This window comes from Bos indicus x Bos taurus, chromosome 15 (genome assembly GCF_003369695.1).
Source record: "Bos indicus x Bos taurus breed Angus x Brahman F1 hybrid chromosome 15, Bos_hybrid_MaternalHap_v2.0, whole genome shotgun sequence".
Classification (NCBI taxonomy): domain Eukaryota; kingdom Metazoa; phylum Chordata; class Mammalia; order Artiodactyla; family Bovidae; genus Bos; species Bos indicus x Bos taurus.
The window spans coordinates 43877903-43899400 of NC_040090.1; the positions used below are offsets into that span (position 1 = coordinate 43877903).

Below are 21498 nucleotides of genomic sequence, written 5' to 3' on the forward strand. Positions count from 1 at the left end.
GCTAAACATAGGATTAAGATTAATATCATCTGTTTATTTGTGCATTTTTTATTGTGGCTACTAGAAAATTTCAAATGGCATACATGGCTCACATTGGATTTCTATTGTCCAACTTTGCTAGAGAAGCTTTATTATTTTATCTTTTATAAATAAATCTGTGACCAACATAGCATAGATGTTGGTATATTCTGAGAAGTAGGGTGAGCGTTTATTTTGTCCCATGTTGCTATCCAGTTGATTCAGCAGCATTTATTAAAAAGGCCCTCCTTTGCCCTCACTTCGTTGTAGTGACACTTGTCATAAATGAAGCAGGTTCAGTTTTGAAACTTCTCTTCTCTTCCACTGGTTTGTCCATCCTCGCACCTGAATCGCACTGTTTTCATTATGTGGTTTTATAATAAATCTTCATAGTCTGAAGTAAATTTTCCACTTTGTTGTTCTTCAAGATTGTTTGATATTCTTGGCCTTTTGCATTTCCATATGACTTACAGAAGCAATTCATCAATTTCCACAAAAATATTTTCTGGGCATATGACTGGTATTGCATTGGCTGCAGAGATAAATTTAGAGAGAATTAACATCTTTGCAATATTAAGCCTTCCAATTCATGGACATAATATATTCCTGAAGACTTCTGCAGTTTCTGTCAGTGTTTTGTAGTTGTGGTAATCTGGCACAATTTTCATTACATATATGCCCAGTATTCAATATTTGTGTGTGCAGTTATAAATGATACAGTTTTAAACTGATTAAGTTAGAGACATTTGATAACTTTAGAATATTGTCTTCAGATCTAAGAACACACTATAACCCGCTATTTAGTCAGAGTTCTTAAAAATTCTGGATATAAGTCCTTCATCAGATATATGTTTGCAGATATTTTCTCCAAGCTGGTCAATTGTTTTTTTCAATTTCATCATCATCCAAAAAAATAGAAGCTTTTAATTTGATGAAGACAAATTAATTAATTTTTTTATAATTTGAGTTAGAGTTAAGAAATCTTTATAAACCCAGAGTCACTAAGGCTCTCTCCTATGTTTCCTCTCAGAAATTTTACAGTCTTTAGCTTTGGAGCTTAAGTCTATAATCCAATTCTAATTAATTTTGTATAGTATAAATAAAAGTCAAAGTTTTTGACCATGGTTATCCAACTGTTACAGTCCCACTTATTAAAAAGACTGTTCTTTGCTCATTGTGTTACTGCAGCATCTTCACAGATAATCAGTTGACTATATGTGTATGGGTTTACCACTGCACTTTCTACTCTATTTCATTAATCTGTATGTTTATCCCTACATTCTCCTGACTGCTATAGCTTCAGAGCAAGTCTTGCAAACACATAGTGAGAGTCTTCCAATTTTGTTCTTAAATATTATTTTTGCTATTCTCGGTTTTCTGTGTTTCCAAACAGTTTAGCTTGTCAATTTCTACCAAATAAGCCTACTGGGATTTTGATTGAGGCTGTTTTTAATCTCTAAATAATTTGGGAACAGTTGGTACCTACTGAGGCTTTCAGTCCATGGAGATGGAATATCTCTCAACACAGGTTTTCTTAGGTTTCAGTGTGTACTTCCGGCACACATTTTGCTAAATGTATTCCTTAAGACAACTGAACAATAATGTTCCTTGGGAGTTTCATACTTTGTTGTTGCTGCTATTATATGTGGAACGGCCTTCTTAATTTTTATTTTCAGTTGTTGTTCGGTCACTAAGTCATGTCTGACTCTGTGACCCCATGGATTACAGCCCACCAGCCTCCTCTGTTCACCACTGTCTCCTGGAGTTTGCTCAAATTCATGTCCATTGAGCTGGTGATGCTATCTAATTGTCTCATCCTGTGGCACCCACTTCTCCTTTTGCCTTCAATCTTTCCTGCATCAGGGTCTTTTCAAATGGATTGGCTCTTTGCATCAGGTCGCCAAAGTTTTGGAGTTTCAGTTGCTAATATATAGAAACACACTCGACTTTTTATGTTGTGCTTGCTGAACTCTCTTATTATTCTAGTAGATTTTTTTGTGAGATTTTCTACATACATAATGATGTTGTCTGAAAATAAAGACAATTTGACATCTTCCTTTCTAGTTTGTATACCTTTTATTTAATTTTATTGTTCTGCCTGGGATCTCCTAAATAGAAGTGGAATGCTAAATAGTGCATTGTCTTTTTAACCCAGTATCAGAAGGCTTGTATTTCACTACTAAATATATATTTGCTATAGATTATATTTATTGATTTATAACATTATGTGTCTTATGTGTACAGCATTATATTTTGACCCCTATATACACTACAGCATACTCACCACCAAAGTTTTAGTTTCCATCCATTACCATAAAGTTGACCTTCTTTACTCATTTTCCCTCCCCCTACCCTCTTCCCTCTGGTAATCATTATTCTGTTCTCTGTATTTACATGTTTTTAATGTGCTTTCATTTGATTTGTTCAATTAATTTATTTTTGCATTCCCCACACCAGTTGCATTATGTATTCCCCACACCATTCCCCATATCATATGCAATCGTCTTTCTCCGTCTTGCTTGTTTCACTAGCATAAAATCATCAAGGTCCATGCATGCTGTCACAAATGGCAAGATGTCATCCTTTTTTATGGATTCTACCATGTGGGCTTCCCTGGTGGTTCAGCAGTAAAGAATCTGCCTTCAATGCAGGAGAAAGGGGTTTGATCCCTGGGTCAGGAAGATCCCCTGGAGGAGGGCAGGGCAACCCACTCCAGTATTCTTGCCTGGAGAATCCCATGGACAGAGGAGCCTGGTAGGCTAGTCCATAGCGTGGCAAAGAGTCAGACACAACTGAAGCAACTTTGCAGGCAGGCTGGATTCTATCATATACCACATCTCTCTTTTCATTCATTGATGGACACTTAGGTTGTTCTCATAACTTGGCTATTGAAAATAATGCTATGATGAACATGGTGTGGTGTATATATCTTTGGAAATTAGTATCTTGTGCTCTTTGGATAAATATCCAGAACTGGAATAGCTGGATCGTATCTGTTTGTAATTTTTTTTAATCAATTTTATTTTTAAACTTTACATAATTGTATTAGTTTTGCCAAATATCAAAATGAATCCGCCACAGGTATACATGTGTTCCCCATCCTGAACCCTCCTCCCTCCTTCCTCCCCATAACATCCCTCTGGGTCGTCCCAGTGCACTAGCCCCAAGCATCCAGTATGGTGCATCGAACCTGGACTGGCATCTCGTTTCATACATGATATTTTACATGTTTCAGTGCCATTCTCCCAAATCTTCCGACCCTCCCCCTCTCCCACAGAGTCCATAAGACTGTTCTATACATCAGTGTCTCTTTTGCTGTCTCGTACACAGGGTTATTGTTACCATCTTTCTAAATTCCATATATATGTGTTAGTATACTGTATTGATGTTTTTCCTTCTGGCTTACTTCACTCTGTATAATAGGCTCCAGTTTCATCCACCTCATTAGAATTGATTCAAATGTATTCTTTTTAATGGCTGAGTAATACTCCATTGTGTATATGTACCATAGCTTTCTTATCCATTCATCTGCTGATGGACATCTAGGTTGCTGCCATGTTCTGGCTATTATAAACAGTGCTGCGATGAACATTGGGGTTGTTTGTAATTTTTTGAAGAACCTCCATAATGTTTTCTGTTGTGGCTGCACCTATTTATATTCCCACCAACAGTATATGGGTGTTCCTTCTGATAGATATAGAAATAATCAGATTTTCTATCTCTTCTTATGTTAGTTTTGTAAGCTGTGTTTTCCATTAAGTTTGTCTATTTTATCTAAATTTTCAAATTTATTGTCACAAAATGGTTTTTGGTTAGTAGCTCCCTTTAATACTCTGTAGAACTTTTTATCTTAAGTATTGGTAAGTGTGTTTTTTGTCTCATTTTTCTTAATTATTCTTGATGGAGGTTATCAACTTCATTCATCTTTTTAAGAAAAAGATTTTTGCTTTGTTACTATTTCTGCTTTGTTTTTATTGTCTCTCATAATCTGTTCTTATCCTGAGTATGCTCTTCCTTTTAGTTTCCTTAGGTTCGTTTAGTGGCTCTTTTTCTAGTTTCTTAAAGTATTAATAGATCTTAGAGCATCAATTCTCAACTTTTCTCTTTTACGTAACGTGTACATTTAAAGCTACATTCTAGTCATTTTGTTGTACTGTATTTTTATCAGCCAGTTCAAATTTATTTTACTTCTTTTTTGATCTATAAGTTGTTACAAATTATTGCTTAAGTTCTAAACGTCTACTTTGTATTTTTAAATTTATTTATTTTTAATTGGAAGATAATTGCTTTACTGTGTTATGTTGGTTTCTGCCATACATCAACATGGATCAGCCATAGGCATACAAATATCCCCTCCCTCCTGAACCTCCCTCCTACCTCCCACCCCACCCCACTTTCTATTTATACTTCTTATTCTTGGTTTCTAGCTTAACCTCTCTGTCATCGGAAGATATACTACGTATGACTTCAGTCCTTTGGAATTTGTTGATACTTGCTTTATGGTTTGGCATATTACCAATTTAGTAAATGTTGCATGTGCTCTGAAGAAATATTCTCTAGTTATTGTGGGGTTGTTCTCTGTCAGGCGGTTACATCACATGTGTTGGTGTTTGCTCACATCTTCTGTGCCCTTTCTGTCACTTGTACTTCTGACCAACTAGATATGAGCAGAGGTTCTTCCCGTTCCTTCCCTTGGGTTCAATAGTTTGCTAATGTGGTGTAGAACTCAACACACATTTACTTACACTTATTAGTTTATTATAAAGGATATGATAAAGGTTACAAATGAACAGCCTGAGAAGAAATACATAAGGTGAAGTCTGGAAGGATCCCAAGCACAGGAGCTTCTGCTCCCATGCAGCTGGGGTACGACACCCTCCCAGCACATGGATGTGTTCACCAATGTGGAAGCTCTCCAAAATCTGTACGTTAGGGATTTTTATGGTGGCTTCATCACATAGGTATAATCGGTTATTGGCTCATCTTCCAGCCCCTCTCCCCTCTTGAGAGGATGGGTATTAGGGATAAAAGTTCCAAGCTTCTAATCATGGCTTAGTCTTTCTATTGACCAGCTCCTATTCCCAAGCCCACCAACAATCACCTCATTAGGACAAAAGATACTCCTATCACCTAGGAAATTCTAAGGGTTTTAGGAGCCCTGTGTCAGGAATTGAGGTCAAAGATCAAATATTAGCAGAAACTGGGACAGAGACCAATACAGAAGGTCCTTGATTTATAATGGTTCAATTTACAATTTTATTTTATTTTTTTTACTTTATTGTGGTGCAAAAGCAATAGGCATTCAGTAGAAGCCACTCTTCGATTTTGAATTTTGATCTTTTCCCAGGCTAGAGATACAAGATGACATATTCTATAGAGAGCCACAGCTCCCAATCAGCCAGGAGATCACAAGGGTAAATAACTGATACTCTTACACTCATCTGCACTCAATCGTTTGGTTTCCCATTTCAGCAGAGTATTCAATAAACTATATGAGATTTTCTACACATTGTTATAAAACAGGCTTTGTATTAGATGATTTTTTCCCCAACTATAGGCAATGTAAGTGTTCAGAGCACCTTATGGGTAGGCTAAGCTAAGCTATGACATGTAGTAACTGAGATATGGAATGAATTTTCAACCTAACAGTATTTTCAACTTAGGATGGGATTGTCAGGATATAACCCCATTATAAGTTGAGGATTATCAATAGTTGTATTTCTTATTATTTTACACTAACTTACATTAAACAGTCAATTGTATTTTAAAGAAATTAAAAACCACAAAGAAAAGTTATTTTTTATTTACCATTCTGAAGTTCTTCATTCCATCTGGTATATTCCTTCTGCTACAGAGTTTTCTAAAATTTTTTTATATCCATGTCTGCTAACAACAAATTATTCTAACTTTTTTTTTCCTTAAGAAAAGATCACCTTTATTCTTGCTTTAAGTTGAACGTGTTGTTTCACTGGACATAGAATCAAAAATTGACAGATGATTTTGTTCTTTAAGCATTTTAATGATGCAGTATTGTCTTTTGGCTTATTTCAGTTCTGACAAGATGTCCATGGATATTTTTATGTTTGTTTCCCTGTAGGAAATGTATTATTTTTCTCAGTCTGCTTTTAAGATTTTGTCTATATCTCTGGTCTTTGGCAATTTTATTATCATGAGGCTTGCTATGATTTTCTTTGTGTTTATCCTGCTTGTGGTTTTTTTGAGCTTATTGAAGCTATGGATTTACAATTTTCTTTAAATTTGCATGATTTTCAGCAATATTCTCTCAACTACATTTTCTGTTCCTGCCATTCTCCCTCTATCTCCTGGTTCTCCAATCACATGTATTTTAGACCATTTGATTTTGCATCACACATCACTGAGGTCTGTTCATTTTTTTCAGTGTCTTTTTCTCTGTGCTTCAATTTGGATAGTTTTTTATTTTATTGCTATTTTTTAATTTCACTGAATATTTTCTTCTTTAGTACTTAGTCTGCTGGCAGTATTTAGTCTGCTGTTAAACTGAGCTGGTGAACATTTCATTTCAGATTTTATTTTCATCTTCATAGGGTCCATTTGATTCTTATAAAAATATTTTTCATTTCTGTCCTCATTCTGTTCATGCTTTCTTTTTAAATTCTTGAGTACATTAAAATAACTCTTTTTAAAATCTTTGTCTAGTTTCATGGGCTTCACTGGTGGCTCAGATGGTAAAGAATCTGCCTGCAATGTGGGAGACCTGGGTTCAATCCCTGGGTTGGGGAGATCCCCTGGAGAAGGGAAAGGCTACCCAATCCAGTATTCCTGCCTGGAGAATTCTAAGGACAGAGGAGCCTGGCAGACTCCTTCAGATTTCAGAGTCAGACACAATTGAGTGACTTTCACTAACTCACTCACCAGTTTCATTTTTGAGTCTTATTTTATTGATTGATTTTTTTCTTGATTATCAGACTCATTTTCCTGCTTTTTTTGTGTATCTAGTAACTGTTTCTAATTTTCTTGAAAAGATCTCTAGTCTTCCCCATTCTATTATTTGCACTGATCACTTAGGAAGGCTTTCTTATCTCTCCTTGCTATTCTTTGGAACTCTGCATTCAAATGGGTATATCTTTCCACATCTCCTTTGCCTTTCCATATCTCTTCTTACCTGTAAGTCCTCCTCAGACAACCATTTTGCCTTCTTGCATTTCTTTTTGTTGGGAATGGTCTTGATCCCTGCCTCCTGTACAATGGCATGAACCTCCATCAATAGTTCTTCAGGCACTCTGTCTATCAGATCTAACCCCTTTTATTTATCTCTTACTTCTACTGTATAATTGTAAGGGATTTGATTTAGGTCATACCTGAATGGTCTAGTGGTTTTTCCTACTTTCTTCAATTTAAGTCTGAATTTGGCAATAAAGAGTTCATGATCTGAGCCGCAGTCAGCTCCTGGTCTTGTTTTTGTTGACTGTATAGAGCTTCTCCATCTTTGGCTGCCAAGAATATAATCAACTTGATTTCAGTATTGACCATCTGGTGATGTCCATGTGTAGTCTTCTCTTGTGTTGTTGGAAGAGGGTGTTTGCTGTGACCAGTATGTTCTCTTGGCAAAACTCTGTTAGCCTTTGCCCTGCTTCATTCTGTACTCCAAGGCCAATTTGCCTGTTACTCCAGGTATTTCTTGACTTACAACTTTTGCATTCCAGTCCACTATAATGAAAAGGACATCTTTTTTGGGTGTTAGTTCTAGAAGGTCTTGTAGGTCTTCATAGAACCATTCAACTGCAGCTTCTTCAGTATTACTGGTCAGGGCATAGACTTGGATTATTGTGATATTGAATGGTTTGCCTTGGAAACAGACAGAGATCATTCTGTCATTTTTGAGATTGAATCCAAGTACTGCATTTCAGACTCTTGTTGACTACTACTCCATTTCTTCTAAGTGATTCTTGCCCACAGTAATAGACATAATGATCATCTGAGTTAAATTCACCCATTCCAGTCCATTTTAGTTCACTGATTCCTAAAATGTCGATGTTCACTCTTGCCATCTCCTGTTTGACCACTTCCAATTTGCCTTGATTCATGGACCTAACATTCCAGGTTCCTATGCAATATTGCTCTTTACAGCATCAGACTTTATTTCCATCACCAGTCACATCAACAACTGGAAAGAAATAGAGGAAAACAATAGAATGAAAAAGACTAGAGATCTCTCCAAGAAAATTAGAGATACCAAGGGAACATTTCATGCAAGATGGGCTCAATAAAGGACAGAAATGGTATAGACTTAACAGAAGCAGAAGATGTGAAGAAGAGGTGGCAAGAATGCACAGAAGAACTACACAAAAAAGATCTTCATGACCCAGATAATCACAATGGTGAGATCACTCACCTAGAGCCAGACATCCTGGAATGTGAAGTCAAGTGGGCCTTAGAAAGCATCACTACGAACAAAGCTAGTGGAGGTGATGGAATTCCAGTTGAGCTATTTCAAATCCTAAAAGATGATGCTGTGCAAGTGCTGTACTGAATATGCCAGCAAATTTGGAAAACTCAGCAGTGGCCACAGCACTGGAAAAGGTCAGTTTTCATTCCAATCCCAAAGAAAGGCAATGCCAAAGAATGTTCAAACTACTGCACAATTGCACTCATTTCACATGCTAGCAAAGTAATGCTCAAACTTCTCCAAGCCAAGCTTCAACAATACGTGAACCATGAACTTCCAGATTTTCAAGCTGGATTTAGAAAAGGCAGAGGAACCAGATCAAATTGCCAAGATCTGTTGAATCATCGAAAAAGCAAGAGAGTTCCAGAAAAACATCTATTTCTGCTTTATTGACTATGCCAAAACTTTGACTATGTGTGGATCACAACAAACTGTGGAAAATTCTTCAAGAGATGGGAATACCAGACCACCTGACCTGTCTCCTGAGAAATCTCTATGCGGGTCAGAAAACAACAGTTAGAACTGGACATAGAACAAAAGACTGGTTCCAAATTGGGAAAGGAGTATGTCGAGGCTGTATATTGTCACCCAGCTTATTTAACTTATATGCAGAGTACCTCATGAGAGACACTGGGCTGGATGAAGCACAAGCTGGAATCAAGATTGCTGGGAGAAATATCAATAACCTCAGATATGCAGATGACACCACCCTTATGGCAGAAAGTGAAGAAGAACTAAAGAGCTTCTTGATGAAAGTGAAAGAGGAGTGTGAAAAAGTTGGCTTAAAATTCAACATTCAGAAAACGAAGATCATGCCATCTGGTCCCATCACTTCATGCAAATAGATGGAGAAGCAATGGAAACAGTGAGAGACTTTATTTTGCGGGGCTCTAAAATCACTGCAGATGGTGACTGCAGCCATGAAATTAAAAGATGCTTGCTCCTTGGAAGAAAAGTTATGACCAACCTAGATAGCATATTGAAAAGCAGAGGCATTACCTTGCCAACCAAGGTCTGTCTAGTCAAGGCTATAGTTTTTCCAGTGGTCATGTATGATGTGAGAGTTGGACTGTGAAGAAAGCTGAGCGCTGAAGAACTGATGCTTTTGAACTGTGGTGTTGGAGAAGACTCTTGAGAGTCCCTTGGACTGCAAGGAGATCCAACCAGTCCATCCTAAAGGAAATCAGTCTTAAATATTCATTGGAAGGACTGATGCTGAAGCTGAAATTCCAATACTTTGGCCACCAATGCAAAGAACTGACTCATTGGAAAAGACCCTGATGCTGGGAAAGATTGAAGGCAGGAGGAGAAGGGGATGACAGAGGATGAGACGGTTGGGTGGCATCACCGACTTAATGGACATGAGTTTGGGTAAACTCCGGGAGGTGATGATGGACTAAGGGCCTGGCATGCTGCAGCCATGGGGTTGCAAAGAGTCGGACACGACTGAGCAACTGAACTGAACTGAACTGAGTAGCTGTTTACTGGCCGCTAGATTTGTGGGGCTGCAAAGAGTTAGATATGACTGAGCAACTAAACAACAAAATAATTTTGTAAATATTACATTTTCAAGTGTCTCTATTTTGTTCCTTCATTTAAAGAATGTTATATAGGCATTAAAGAATGTTTGGCAGGCAGTAAAGTAACTTGCAGACCAATTTGTTTCTTTCAAGGCTGGTTTTTAAACTTATTCAGTTATGTCTGTAATTACCTTTATTCTAGAACTAATTTATCCCTATTACTCAAGTGTGACTCTTCTATGGTCTCCCCTCTAATGCCCTCAATATTTTCTCTACCTTAGTTGGGTAAAACTTGTAGCTTTCCCAGTCTTGTGGAAGCTGTAGAGATTATTTACGCTATAACTTTGCAACAGTTATCGGCCCAACCTTTTGCAGTTTCTCTCTGTGAACCTATGATAGACTGAAGTTGATGTCTATGCCTTTTTCTGAAGTCCTTTTTCTGCAAAGCTCCTTCCTCTCAAGTACTCTTCCCCACCTATTCCAATTGCCTCAGTCCAGTCAAACACTGACCTCTGTCTTCTCCAAGAATCTGCTGTGCTCTGTTTAGGTTCTTCCTACCTGCCCTGTGTTCTGGAAAGTGTCTGTAGCAGAAAACTACTGGTTGTGGGGCTTCCCTCGTTTGCTGTGTTCCTGCCTTTATCACAGGTCTGCACTGCCTCGTGTCCAATGTCTGGAAGCAAAGCAGCTGCTTCGTATGTTTCGTCCTGACTTCTGGTGCTTTGTGGTGGGAGATCAATTCCAGAATCAGTCGCTCCATTGCAACCAGAGTAGAACAATGCTGCCAAGCTTTATAAGCTTGCAAGTGAAAACTAAACTAGAACGAATGGGTCTATGATGGAATAGAGTACAGGGGAAGAGATTCAGGTGTAACTATTTAACTTTATATAACTTTGCCAGAAGTATAAGAAATGCTTCATAATTAGAAACATTTTCTTCTCAATTTCAAAATAAAATTCAATAGAAATATTTATTTTTGAGATTTAGAAAAAGCTTTAAATTTAGATACTATACTTCCTCCACAAAATAAAGATTAATCAGGCAGTTTTACAGGTGGCACATGTGGTAAAGAACCCACCTGCTGATGCAGGAGACATAAGAGGCATGGGCTTGATCCCTGAGTTGCGAGAGTCTCCTGGAGGAGGGCATGGCTACTCATTCCAGTATTCTTGCCTGGAGAATCCCATGGATAGAGGGTCCAAAGCTATAGTCCATAGCGTCGCAGAGTCAGACACGACTGAAGCAACTTATCACGACACTAATATTGCAGTAGTGTTCATTGGGATCAATGATGATGATGTAGCAATAGCTGCTGCTTCATTATATGGGTGAGGCAGCTGATGGTAATGAAAACATCTACTTAAGCACCTGCAATGAACCAGGCGGGATTCCCAAGTGGCTCAGTGGTTAAGAATCATCTGCCAATGCAGGAGATGCGGGTTTGATCCCTGGGTCAGGAAAATCACCTGGAGGAGGAAATGGCAACCCACTCCAGTATCCTTGCCTGGACAATCCCCTGGACAGAGAAGCATGGAGGGCTGTAGTCCATGGGGTCACAAAGAGTTGGACACGACTGAGCATGCACGCATGCATCCAGTGGACAGGTACTGTGTTAGACTCTTTACATTGATCTTTCTTCTTCCACAGCAGTTCCGCAAGTTAGAAATCACAATCCCCAGAAACTCAAGGGGTGAAGTTAGTTCCTCAAGCTTACAGAAGGGAATAGTCAGTGCTTAAAATACTCAGCAGTAATTTAGTGGCTCGAGCTGGGACACAATCTCAGATCCCTACCAACAGTGCCTCCACCATTATTATGCTGCTCCTGATTCTATCTTCACCTGAGCTTTCCCATCTGGCAAATTAAAGTGAAAAACAGTTAACTCCCTCCCCAGAGAGGCTGTGTTATTATATAGATGTTTTGCATTATTTTGCTTTGAATAACAGCATATGTAAATGTGTTCCTGGAGGTTAAAATTACCCTTATTTTTTAAAACTTGGCCTCTCCCACTGGGGTGAATAGTTGAAAATTATGGGGAAGAAAAGGCAGGCTGGAGAGAATGTTAGTCAGCTTGAAATTGCCTCTCCTCCCTCCATACCCAGCACACATTTCTCTTTAGACAGAACCTGCCATGGCAGAGTAAAGATGAGTAAGTTTTCTATCACCGAGTCCTAGCTGGTTCTGATATCCAGTGTTTAGGGTGGGTTAATCCAGATATTAATCATTGACTCTGCTTCAGGTTGATGTGTCTGGGCAGATGTTGTTGCTGAGCAGAATACAAGTCTCCTATGGAACCTGGAAGACTTTATCACACGTGGGCCCCAGAGAAGTCACAAAGAGATTCGAGCAAACATGGGCACTTCCTGCCTCTAAACATCTACCTCTTGTTGAGGAGTTGGCATGTCCCCTCGACTTCAGCTCTCCCATGGGCCTGGAACTGTTGAGTCCTCCGTATCTTAAACTGCCTTTTCTGGCATTTGAATCATCACTTCAATGATGTGATAATATCTGCAAGTTGGGAAAATAAAAGTGGCATTTGTTTAGCCATAATTAATGAAATATTTATGTTGCATGAGACTATGTGATAAAACCTTAGGCTTAGAGTCCTTTTGCTTCTGATTACATTTGGGATTTTTTTTTCTATGACCAGACATTCTGACGCCAGCCCTTTTACACTGAGCAGATGTCATGTAGTAAAAATGGGTGCCAGATGCTGTGAGCCGCAGAAGGGCGATTTGTTTAAGAGCTGGCTCTGACTTTTTTGCATTCAATTACTCTGCAGAACGGAACCTTACACAAGCATTTAGGTAACTCAGCTAACTTCAGACACGCATTTTAATAATAGATTTCATCTCTGAATGCATTCTAAGCAACACACTATATAAATGGTGTTTAAGGAATTAATTGATTTCTGCATAATACCTTTTTTTTTTTTTTTAAACATGAAAAGAGAGCTGCAAAGCTCTTGGCAGGGACCCAGAAATGTAATTAACGTGGAGGGCCAAATTTTCAGTTGCCCTTAGGTGCTGCCGCTTCATGCTCACGGCAGGTGCAGGGAAGGGAGGGTGGGGAGGAAGAGAACGGGGGTGGCAGGGAGGAGGGAGAGGCGGCTCTGGGTCATGAAGCGGGAGAAGAAGCTAGGAGTTCAAGTGAGTTCTGTTCCCATTTCAGGTCCCACTCACGTCCCCATCAGAGCGCAGGGGACAGGGACTGTCTCTTCCACCTCTTCCTCCACCACCTCCTCTGCAGATGAGGAATTCCATCCCCAGCCTTCCTCGCGGTCAAAGGTAACAATACTTGGCAAACCAACGGGGGCCTTGGCTTGTGGGGGCCGTTTTACCATCCTGATTTCAGACCCAATGTGGGCTCCAGCTGCAGCAGTTTCATTAGGAAGATCATGTTTCATTGCATCTGACAGCAACCACTCTTTTTTACCTGGAACACCCTAAGGATTATCTTTATATATATATAAAAGATATATATATATCTTTATATATATATATATAAAACTTTTAGAAGCTTGCCTTTCTCAGAAATGTCAAAATGGGAAGGCGGAAAAAAACAGACGTATTGACTTGAAACCATTTGGTGACTGCAGCTCTTAAAGTGGGTTTAATATGTGATCCAACAAGCAAACCATCGAAAAAAATTACAGCAAGCAGATGCATATTTCCCTGGGGGAAGCACAGCTTCATTTAAGAAGCACTAGAGGCAGATTGCATGGAAAATGTTATGTTTATTCTAATCAGAAATGCGAAATGAACCATGCAGTTGCATCTAGACTCCGAGGATCCCCACTGACTAGCTGAGTGCCGGCAGGGGGACAGCCGTTCTTCTCTTTGCTTAATGAACATTAGTTTATGGAGCACCCTTTAAACAACTCCCGTACCAATGGATTTAAAAACACAAACGTTGTTGTATGTCTTTAAATGCGTCTGTATGTCACATATGTGGAGACATGCATCCCATGACCAAATCCCACCATTGTTTCCTTTGTCTGCTGGGGCTGGAAGGGCTGAATGGCTGGACCGCGTGTGCTTCCTGGGTGGACAGAGAAGCGGTTCACTGCTGCGGCAGTGTTTACTTTCTGGAGCAGTGAGGATCTGAGGAGAAAGAGAGAGAACCAAATTTATTTACTTAAACTCAACTTTTCCATATCTGGCACTAGGAGCTTTGGCGTCATCTCAAGTCACTCAGGGGTTCCAGCTCCCCAAGGCCCAGCTTGGAGCAAGTCAGGAGGGAACTGGGATGTGTGTGTGTGTGAGAGAGAGAGAGAAAGAGAAGAGAGGGAGGGAGGGGGAGAGAGAGGGGGGCGGAGAGAATGAGAATAAGACAATACTGAGAGATTTCTAATTTCTGACTGTGGGTGTGTCTGATTAGTTTGGCACTCAACACAAATGAATCCTGTGTGTTGATTTCTAGGGTTTCCCTATAGGCCCTCTCACCCCCTTGAGTGACCCTGAGTTAATTCTGTATTCAAATGAGGCAGAGACCCCAGCATCAACCATCTTGACACTCATGGGGACCAAAAGAATGGAGTGGCCCAAAGCTCTCAAAACAGCAAGACCGTGATAAACTAGGGCAAGCCTTCCAAAAAGCTTTGTGTCTTCCTGGTGACCCAGAACAGAGCCGGTCATCATATAAGCCTGCAGTGGGGGATAGCTGGGCTTCCCAGGTAGCGCCTTGGTAAAGAATCCGCCTGCCAATGCAGGAGACATGGGTTTGATCCCTGAGTCTGGAAGGTCCCTGGAATAGGAAATGGCAATCCACTCTCGGTATTTTTGCCTAAGAAATTCCATGAACAGAGGAGCCTGGCGGGCTATGGTCCCCGGGGTCGCGAAGAGTCAGATATGACTGAGAAGGCATGTATGTGGTAAAGCTCACTGGTGCTTCTGGCTTCTGACATGGCCCATTCTTCAGGAAGGGAAGCTGGCAAAAAGGCTCCTTCTTTACCACTTCTCAGAGCTCACACTGGAGGAATGGAAGGAGTGTTTTCCCCTCTGGTTTTTAAATCTATTTTGCCCCATACAGATATGTCCCCACCCATGTGGCATAGAGCCCATGTCAGCTCAAGTGAACCTTTACACAGGAAACTGGTATGTGTGTTAGTTGCTCAGTCGTGTTTGACTCTTTGCAACTCATGGACTGTAGTCCACCAGGCTCCTCTGTTCATGGAATTCTTCAGGCAAGAATACTGAGTGGGTTGCCATGCCCTTCTCCAGGACAGGAAACGAGACAAAATAAATACCCTCACCTCTTTGCTCTGCACCCCTCCCCTCAAATTAATGCCTGGATCTGACAGATGGGGACAGGCAGCTTGTCTTCAGCCCTGCCAGATTTCTCTCTTTCTCTGTCCTTTATCTTTTTCTTCCTTAGCCTCTTTGCTTTCCTCTCTGTATCGTCACCACTAGCACTGAGGATGTAAGAAGTGTGCCTGGCGCTTCATAAGGTTATATGAGTGCTTGTTGATATAGCATCCCTTTTGTTTATGTCATCATCTTAAGAAAAGGCAGTACAAGACTTTCTTTACCCATCTAAGTTCTGCTTTGCTGACTCTTGATAAAGGAGTTGGGCTTTAGCAACTTCGCTGCTGTAAAGTGCTGAGATGGTATGAGGCTGTCAAGGCATCCTCGCTGAAATTGTTTGAATGGTCTTATTTAGGGTGAAAGTCTAATATTTCTATAAAACAGAGGTGCATGATGTACCTACACTGTATTGGGCATGGGAAAGACAGAGTAAACTAGATGGACATACGGACACTTGGATTCAGGTTACCTGGGCTTAGCTACTGGTGCTTCCAATTCCTGATTGTGTCATCTTGGCTAAGTTACTTAACTTCTCTGAGTTCTGATTTCCTTGTCTATTAAAAAAAAAAACATACTTTGAAGAATAAGTAAGATGGTATTTGTGAAGTAATCAGTACAGTGTCTGGCACATAGCACTCAGTACTTGCTGGCATTTATTATATAGATTAGTATCATGAGAGCTCAAGAGATATTTGTTAAATAAGGGACTGACTCTCCACAGAGATTGAGTTAGCCAATCTCTGGACAACTACCAGTGATTTCCACCATGCCCCTCTCCACCCCAGCCTTCTAAGAAAGGTCCTAGCCACTTAAAGTCGGGGTTTCCTCATCCAAATGGCCTAGAACATTTGCAGTGGTTGGCAGTCAATCTAGAAGTTGTCCTAGACTTGTCATGAAGACCTGGATCAAGCTTTGTAAATGCCCCAATTCTGAGTGTTCTGTATTCCACTAGCCCAGGCACACAGAAAAACCAGTGATATTAATGATGTATTTGCACAAAGTGAAGCAGGGAAGGAAAGCAAGCTTCTGCCTTGATAGAGAATATTTCTATCATTGCAGAAAGCTCTGTTGGACATCATTGTTCTAGAAGGTAAACAGTGGTTTGGTTGGAAAGGATAGAGACTGTGACAGTATTTTGTAAGTTTCAACTCCATCTTGCTTAGACATACTTTTCTTCTTGGTTTTCGTAGGAGAGGAAGGCACTTAGAAGAAGAAGGAAGCTGGAAAAAGCAACAAAGCAATTGGTTAAGCAAGAAGAATTGAAAAGACTTCATAAAGCTCAGGTCAGAAAACAAACGAGTGAGTGGGTCTGGGTTGCTGGGGATCTGGGTCTGGAAGCCCTTTGGAAATCTGTATTGAACTGGGGAAGCTGAGCTGGGGAAAGATCAGTCTCTCTTCTGTAAGCACCAGGCTTGTGGCTGTTCTGAAGGCTGTGGTTCAATCCCTGGTGGGACTCCAGGGCCAGAGAGCCCAGGTGTTGAGTTGGCCCACTCCCAGCTGCCTTTCCATCTGCAGGCGTGTGTCCTGCAAAGTGAGCTGGAATGGCAGCCAACACATTGCCTTGGAATCCATCCCAGGCCCTGACTGCCACACTGCAGTGGCCTTCGTTTTGTCCTCTGTGAGGATATAACCTTCTCTCGAATTTCTGACAGTATCTTTGCTGAACTGACAGCTCTTGGGGCTGTCTCTGTTCCAATGTTAGTTGAACGCATAAGCACCTACCATTCTGCTGTAGACTTCCTGGCTTAATTGTTTACTGCAAACATTTTTGCTCAAGTGGATCTACTGACCTGCAAAATGAAGCAGAAAATCAAGGCATTCCCCCTCTCCCTGAAGACCCCAAACCTAGCCTTGAAGAGGAGTTGAGTTTTTGGACAAAGGGACCTAAATGACCACTTGTGTTAATGCAGTGTACCCTTACATCCCCTTCTCCAGTAACTCACTTTATCCAGTTGTGTAGTCCCATAAGTTGTTTCTGACAAGAAGGAAGTCACTAAATCTAACCTTCTTTACTCTTCTCAGTGGCTGACTTGGAAGCCACCCTCTTCACCTAGCAGTCAGGGAAAATTAAATTCCCTTTGTCCATCCTCACCTTCTGAAACAGGCTTTCTTGAAACATTTCAACTTTTCCTTCTGAGAACAAGATATCTTTATGAAATGGATTGGCAAACTCAACAATTTCTTCTTCTTATATTGGGTTGACCGAAAAGTTCATTCAGGTTTTTCCATGAGATGTTATGGAAAAACCCCAAGAGGTTTTTTTGGCCAACCTGCTATTTCTGCTCCAGACAGTGAAAGTGAAAGTGAAGTCGCTCAGTCATGTCCTACTCTTTGTGACCCCATGGACTGCAGCCTACCAGGCTTCTCAGTCCATGGGATTTTCCAGGCAAGAGTAATAACAGAAGAATCACAGTTGCCTTTTGAGTCCTAATCTGCTAGCATCCATACCCGCCCTGTATTATCTTTGAGATTTTCATTCTTAGTTTCTAAAGAATGATGACTGTATCAATCAGCTTGAGCTGCCATGATGACATACCACAGACTGGGTGGCTTAAACCACAGAAATTTATTCTTTCACAGCTCTGGAGGCTGGATGTCCAAGATCAAGGTGTCTCCAGTGTTGGTTTCCAGTGAGGACTCTCTTCCTGGCTTGCAGACAGCTGCCTTCTTGCTGTGTCTTCACATGGCCTTTTCGTGTGTGTGCATTCAGAGCAAGAGAAAGAAAGAATTCTGGTATCTTTTCCTCTGCATGTAAGGACACCAGTCCTGTTGGATTAGGGCCCACTACTATGACCTCATTTAACCTCACCTACCTCCTTAAGGGCCAAACAGTCACTTTAGGCGTTCGGACATCAATAGGTGAATTTAGTGTGGGGTGGAGACTGCTTAGTCCATAACAATTACATAGCCATAATTACAAAGCAATCAGCCATAAAGTCATTTAAATGTTTCCCTTCCTTTAGCAATGCTACACTCTACCAGCGAGAGACAGATCTATAAAGATATCATTGTTTTTAAAAAAGAGACAGAGAGGAAGAAAGCATAAAATTACAAGTAGTTTTAGTTAGAATTCCCATCTATTTCAGATTTTATGTTTGGGATTTAAACACTCTCAGCTAAGACAAGAAGCCAGGTGGCTGCTGAGTCCCTGCCCCTGCCCTTGCTGGGCCTCTTCACAGATTGGAGGTGCCTCAGCAATTGTAATTTGACTCCAGGGGAGACTTAGAACAAAGTAGAGTTAAGGAGGAAGAAGAGTGAGACAGAGCTAGGAGAAAGTAGGGAAGGAAGAACACACAGGTTATACCTGCCCAAACAGCTGCCACTTCTTTGAAGGTGCCTGGTCCAAAGTCTGTTCTGCCAAGAGATGTGCCTTGTGGCAGCATGTGATTAAAAGCAGAGAAAACTGATGGGGATGAAAAAAATGTATATAGGAAAGGGATTTTTTCCCCCTTAATTTTCCTTCCTAATACACTCAAGACAGAAATAGCTAGTGGGGAAACTAAACATGTAAATACAAAGCCCATCATGACCCCAAGCCGTGATAGGTACCTACAGTAGTCTAAGGAGGATATGCCTTAATGAAATAAACATCTCTCTCTGGTCTTAGTAAACTGCTAGTGACAAGCCACAGTACACTTCTGCAGACAGTAAAAAGCCCCATGGTGCAATGAAATAATAGGTTGCCAATTTGTAGCTCAGGACAGGGGCAGGGCAGACTGAGAGAGGAACACCCAGCCCCAGGAGTTGGCTCCCATCTCCTGTTCCAATGTCTTGGGAGGTATCTGCTGGTTCTTCTTGGGAAAATGGATCGTGAGCATGCTCTGTGTTTGTCCCCAGAGATCCTGTCCAACTCTGAATATGGCCAGTAGCTCCAGCAGCTGTGCCATGACCATGGTCAGAGGCCGAGGCTCCGAGGAGTCCAGGAGCCACGAGGGCTGCCCACCCAGGCCGGCAGCCTCTGCCTGACAGCATGTCTGTGTGATTGGCCTGGTCAAAAGGGACTATCTCCCTGGGGGCAGATTGAGCTTACACACAGACTCCTTGCTTTATGTTTTCATATTAAAGAAAGGAAATATCAAATTCCAGTTGTTTGGGGAATTCAGAGATTCTTACCCAGTTAACTGAAGAGCTGGCAACCCAAGAGAAAGGGCTTCTTCCTCTTGGAAAGTAGGTGGCAGAACTAGCCCCCTTGTATGACTCCGCATGTGGAAAGCACCTGCATGACACACAATCCTGGCATTGCAGGCCATCCAGAGGCAGTTGGAGGAAGTGGAGGAGCAGCAGAGGGCTTTCGAGATCCAGGGCGTGAGGTTGGAGAAGGCGCTGAGAGGAGAAGCAGGTAGGTATCACTGTGGGCAGATCCGATGCAGTGGGCTCAGGCCTGTGACTATGGTCTGAGAATAGTGTTGGTCTAGCCATCCAGGCAAAGCAGTGAGGCCTTGTCACTCGCTGCGGAGCTATCAACATTGACCTGGGTGCCCAATCTGCAGCTGCTTCCCACTTGCAAAATCAAACTGGTCATCCTGTTTGAAATCCCCAGGACATCGGTTGGCCTGTGGGCCTTGGGTTTCTGGTCTGTTCGGTCTCTCTGCTGCTATGTTCTTGCAATTCGGAGGTTAAGATAAATTCAGGAGAAATAGTTGAGTGTTTTCAAGCAATGTTGGTAGAGATTCAAAGCTGGACTTGGAGTCAAAGTCCTGATTTCTCCCTTTACCACCTGTTTCTCTCTTTATCAGCCTTGAGGCCTTGGATCACTCACGTTCTAAACCTTTATGAACTTTTGTTTTATGCTATAAAATGTGGATAATAGTGGTTTCCTATCTTATAGAGCTAAGATAAAGATTAAAGAAGAAATTATATATATATGTATAGTACTGTGTTAGTCACTCAGTCACGTTCAACTCTTTGCAACCCCGTGGACTGTAGCCCACCAAGCTTCTCTGTCCATGGGATTCTGCAGGCAAGAATACTAGAGTGGGTTGCCATTCCCTTCTCCAGGGGATCTTCCCCAATCAGCACATGCCTGGTACAAGGGAAAGCAATAAATGATATCTATTCTACTGATAGCTTCAGATTCTTAGATGCAAACAGAATTCATCTGGTGAAGGCTTGCCTTGCCTTAGACATGGAGACAATGTTTCTATAACAATAAACACTTTTTCTGCCTTTGAGAAGCCTGTGGTCCACTGAGGGACATAGACACGTAAATAAACAAACCATAGTACAGGGGGATGAGGGTTGTGATGGGAACACGCATTAGGGTAGAATGAGGACAGAATCACGGGTTCCTAACTGATCTCAATGGAGGTGGGGCGGGGAGGGGAGGTCAGTCAGGCTAATCACCTGGAAGGGATGATCTGATAAGACAAGAACCAGAAGAGGAACAGGAGGTAACAAAGGAGGTGAGAAGACTGTTCTGGCAGAGGGAACAGCACCTGCAAAGGCCAAATGTGAAATGCCTTAATGAATGAGGAGCCAGCAGAGGGTTTTGGGTGAGGGATAAAACTGGAAGAAATCTATGTGTTTTTGGAAACCATCCAGCAGTGTGTGGCTAATCAATTGGAATTAGTGGTGGGCATTGTCTCTTTTTTTATTTAGTTGAATTTTATTACAATGTTGTGTTTGTTTCAGGTATACAACAAAGTGATTCAGTTACACACACACACACATATGTATGAAAGTGTTGGTCGCTCAATCGTGTCCAACTCTTTGTGACCCCATGGACTGTATGTAGCCCACCAGGCTCCTCTGTCCATGGGATTCTCCAGGCAAGAATACTGGGGTGGGTTGCCATTCCCTTCTCCAGGGGATCTTCCTGACGCAGGGATCAAACCCATGTCTCTTATGTCTTCTGCATTGGAAGGTGGTTCTTTACCATCTGAGCCACCAGAGAAGCCCCCATTTATATGTGTACACACATCCATATACTTGGAGGCATTGTCTCTTTAATTTTCTGATGTGATATCTTTAGCCTTCTGTAGCTTGGATATAAAGCATGAAAAAGCAGATACTGAAAGACATATTTCTGTGTGCAGTCGTGTAAACAATATAGAGAAAGGTTAGGACTTCAATTCTCTTAAAAATTCAGCAGATACAGACTCAGATTTTGTGAGACCTGAAGTTGGGGGCTACTCCCAGAGCCTTAAAAAGGCCCATCCACTTGAGAAGTCCTATGATTTCAACTTCAGTAGCTACATGGTTCAGAGAAGGCGATGGCACCCCACTCCAGTA

The 21498-nt window shown here is 41.2% G+C and overlaps 1 protein-coding gene across 5 annotated transcripts in view; it reads left to right on the forward strand.

Moving 5' to 3' along the window:
* LOC113905683 (F-actin-monooxygenase MICAL2) overlaps window positions 1-21498 on the forward strand; it is a 244589-nt gene that overhangs the window by 191006 nt on the left and 32085 nt on the right. For all 5 annotated transcript variants that reach the window (XM_027563290.1, XM_027563291.1, XM_027563293.1 and 2 more), the window contains 3 exons: window positions 13133-13248; window positions 16458-16550; window positions 19513-19606. In XM_027563290.1, coding sequence (XP_027419091.1) covers window positions 13133-13248; window positions 16458-16550; window positions 19513-19606 — 303 coding nt within the window. The remainder of the gene's footprint in view (window positions 1-13132; window positions 13249-16457; window positions 16551-19512; window positions 19607-21498) is intronic.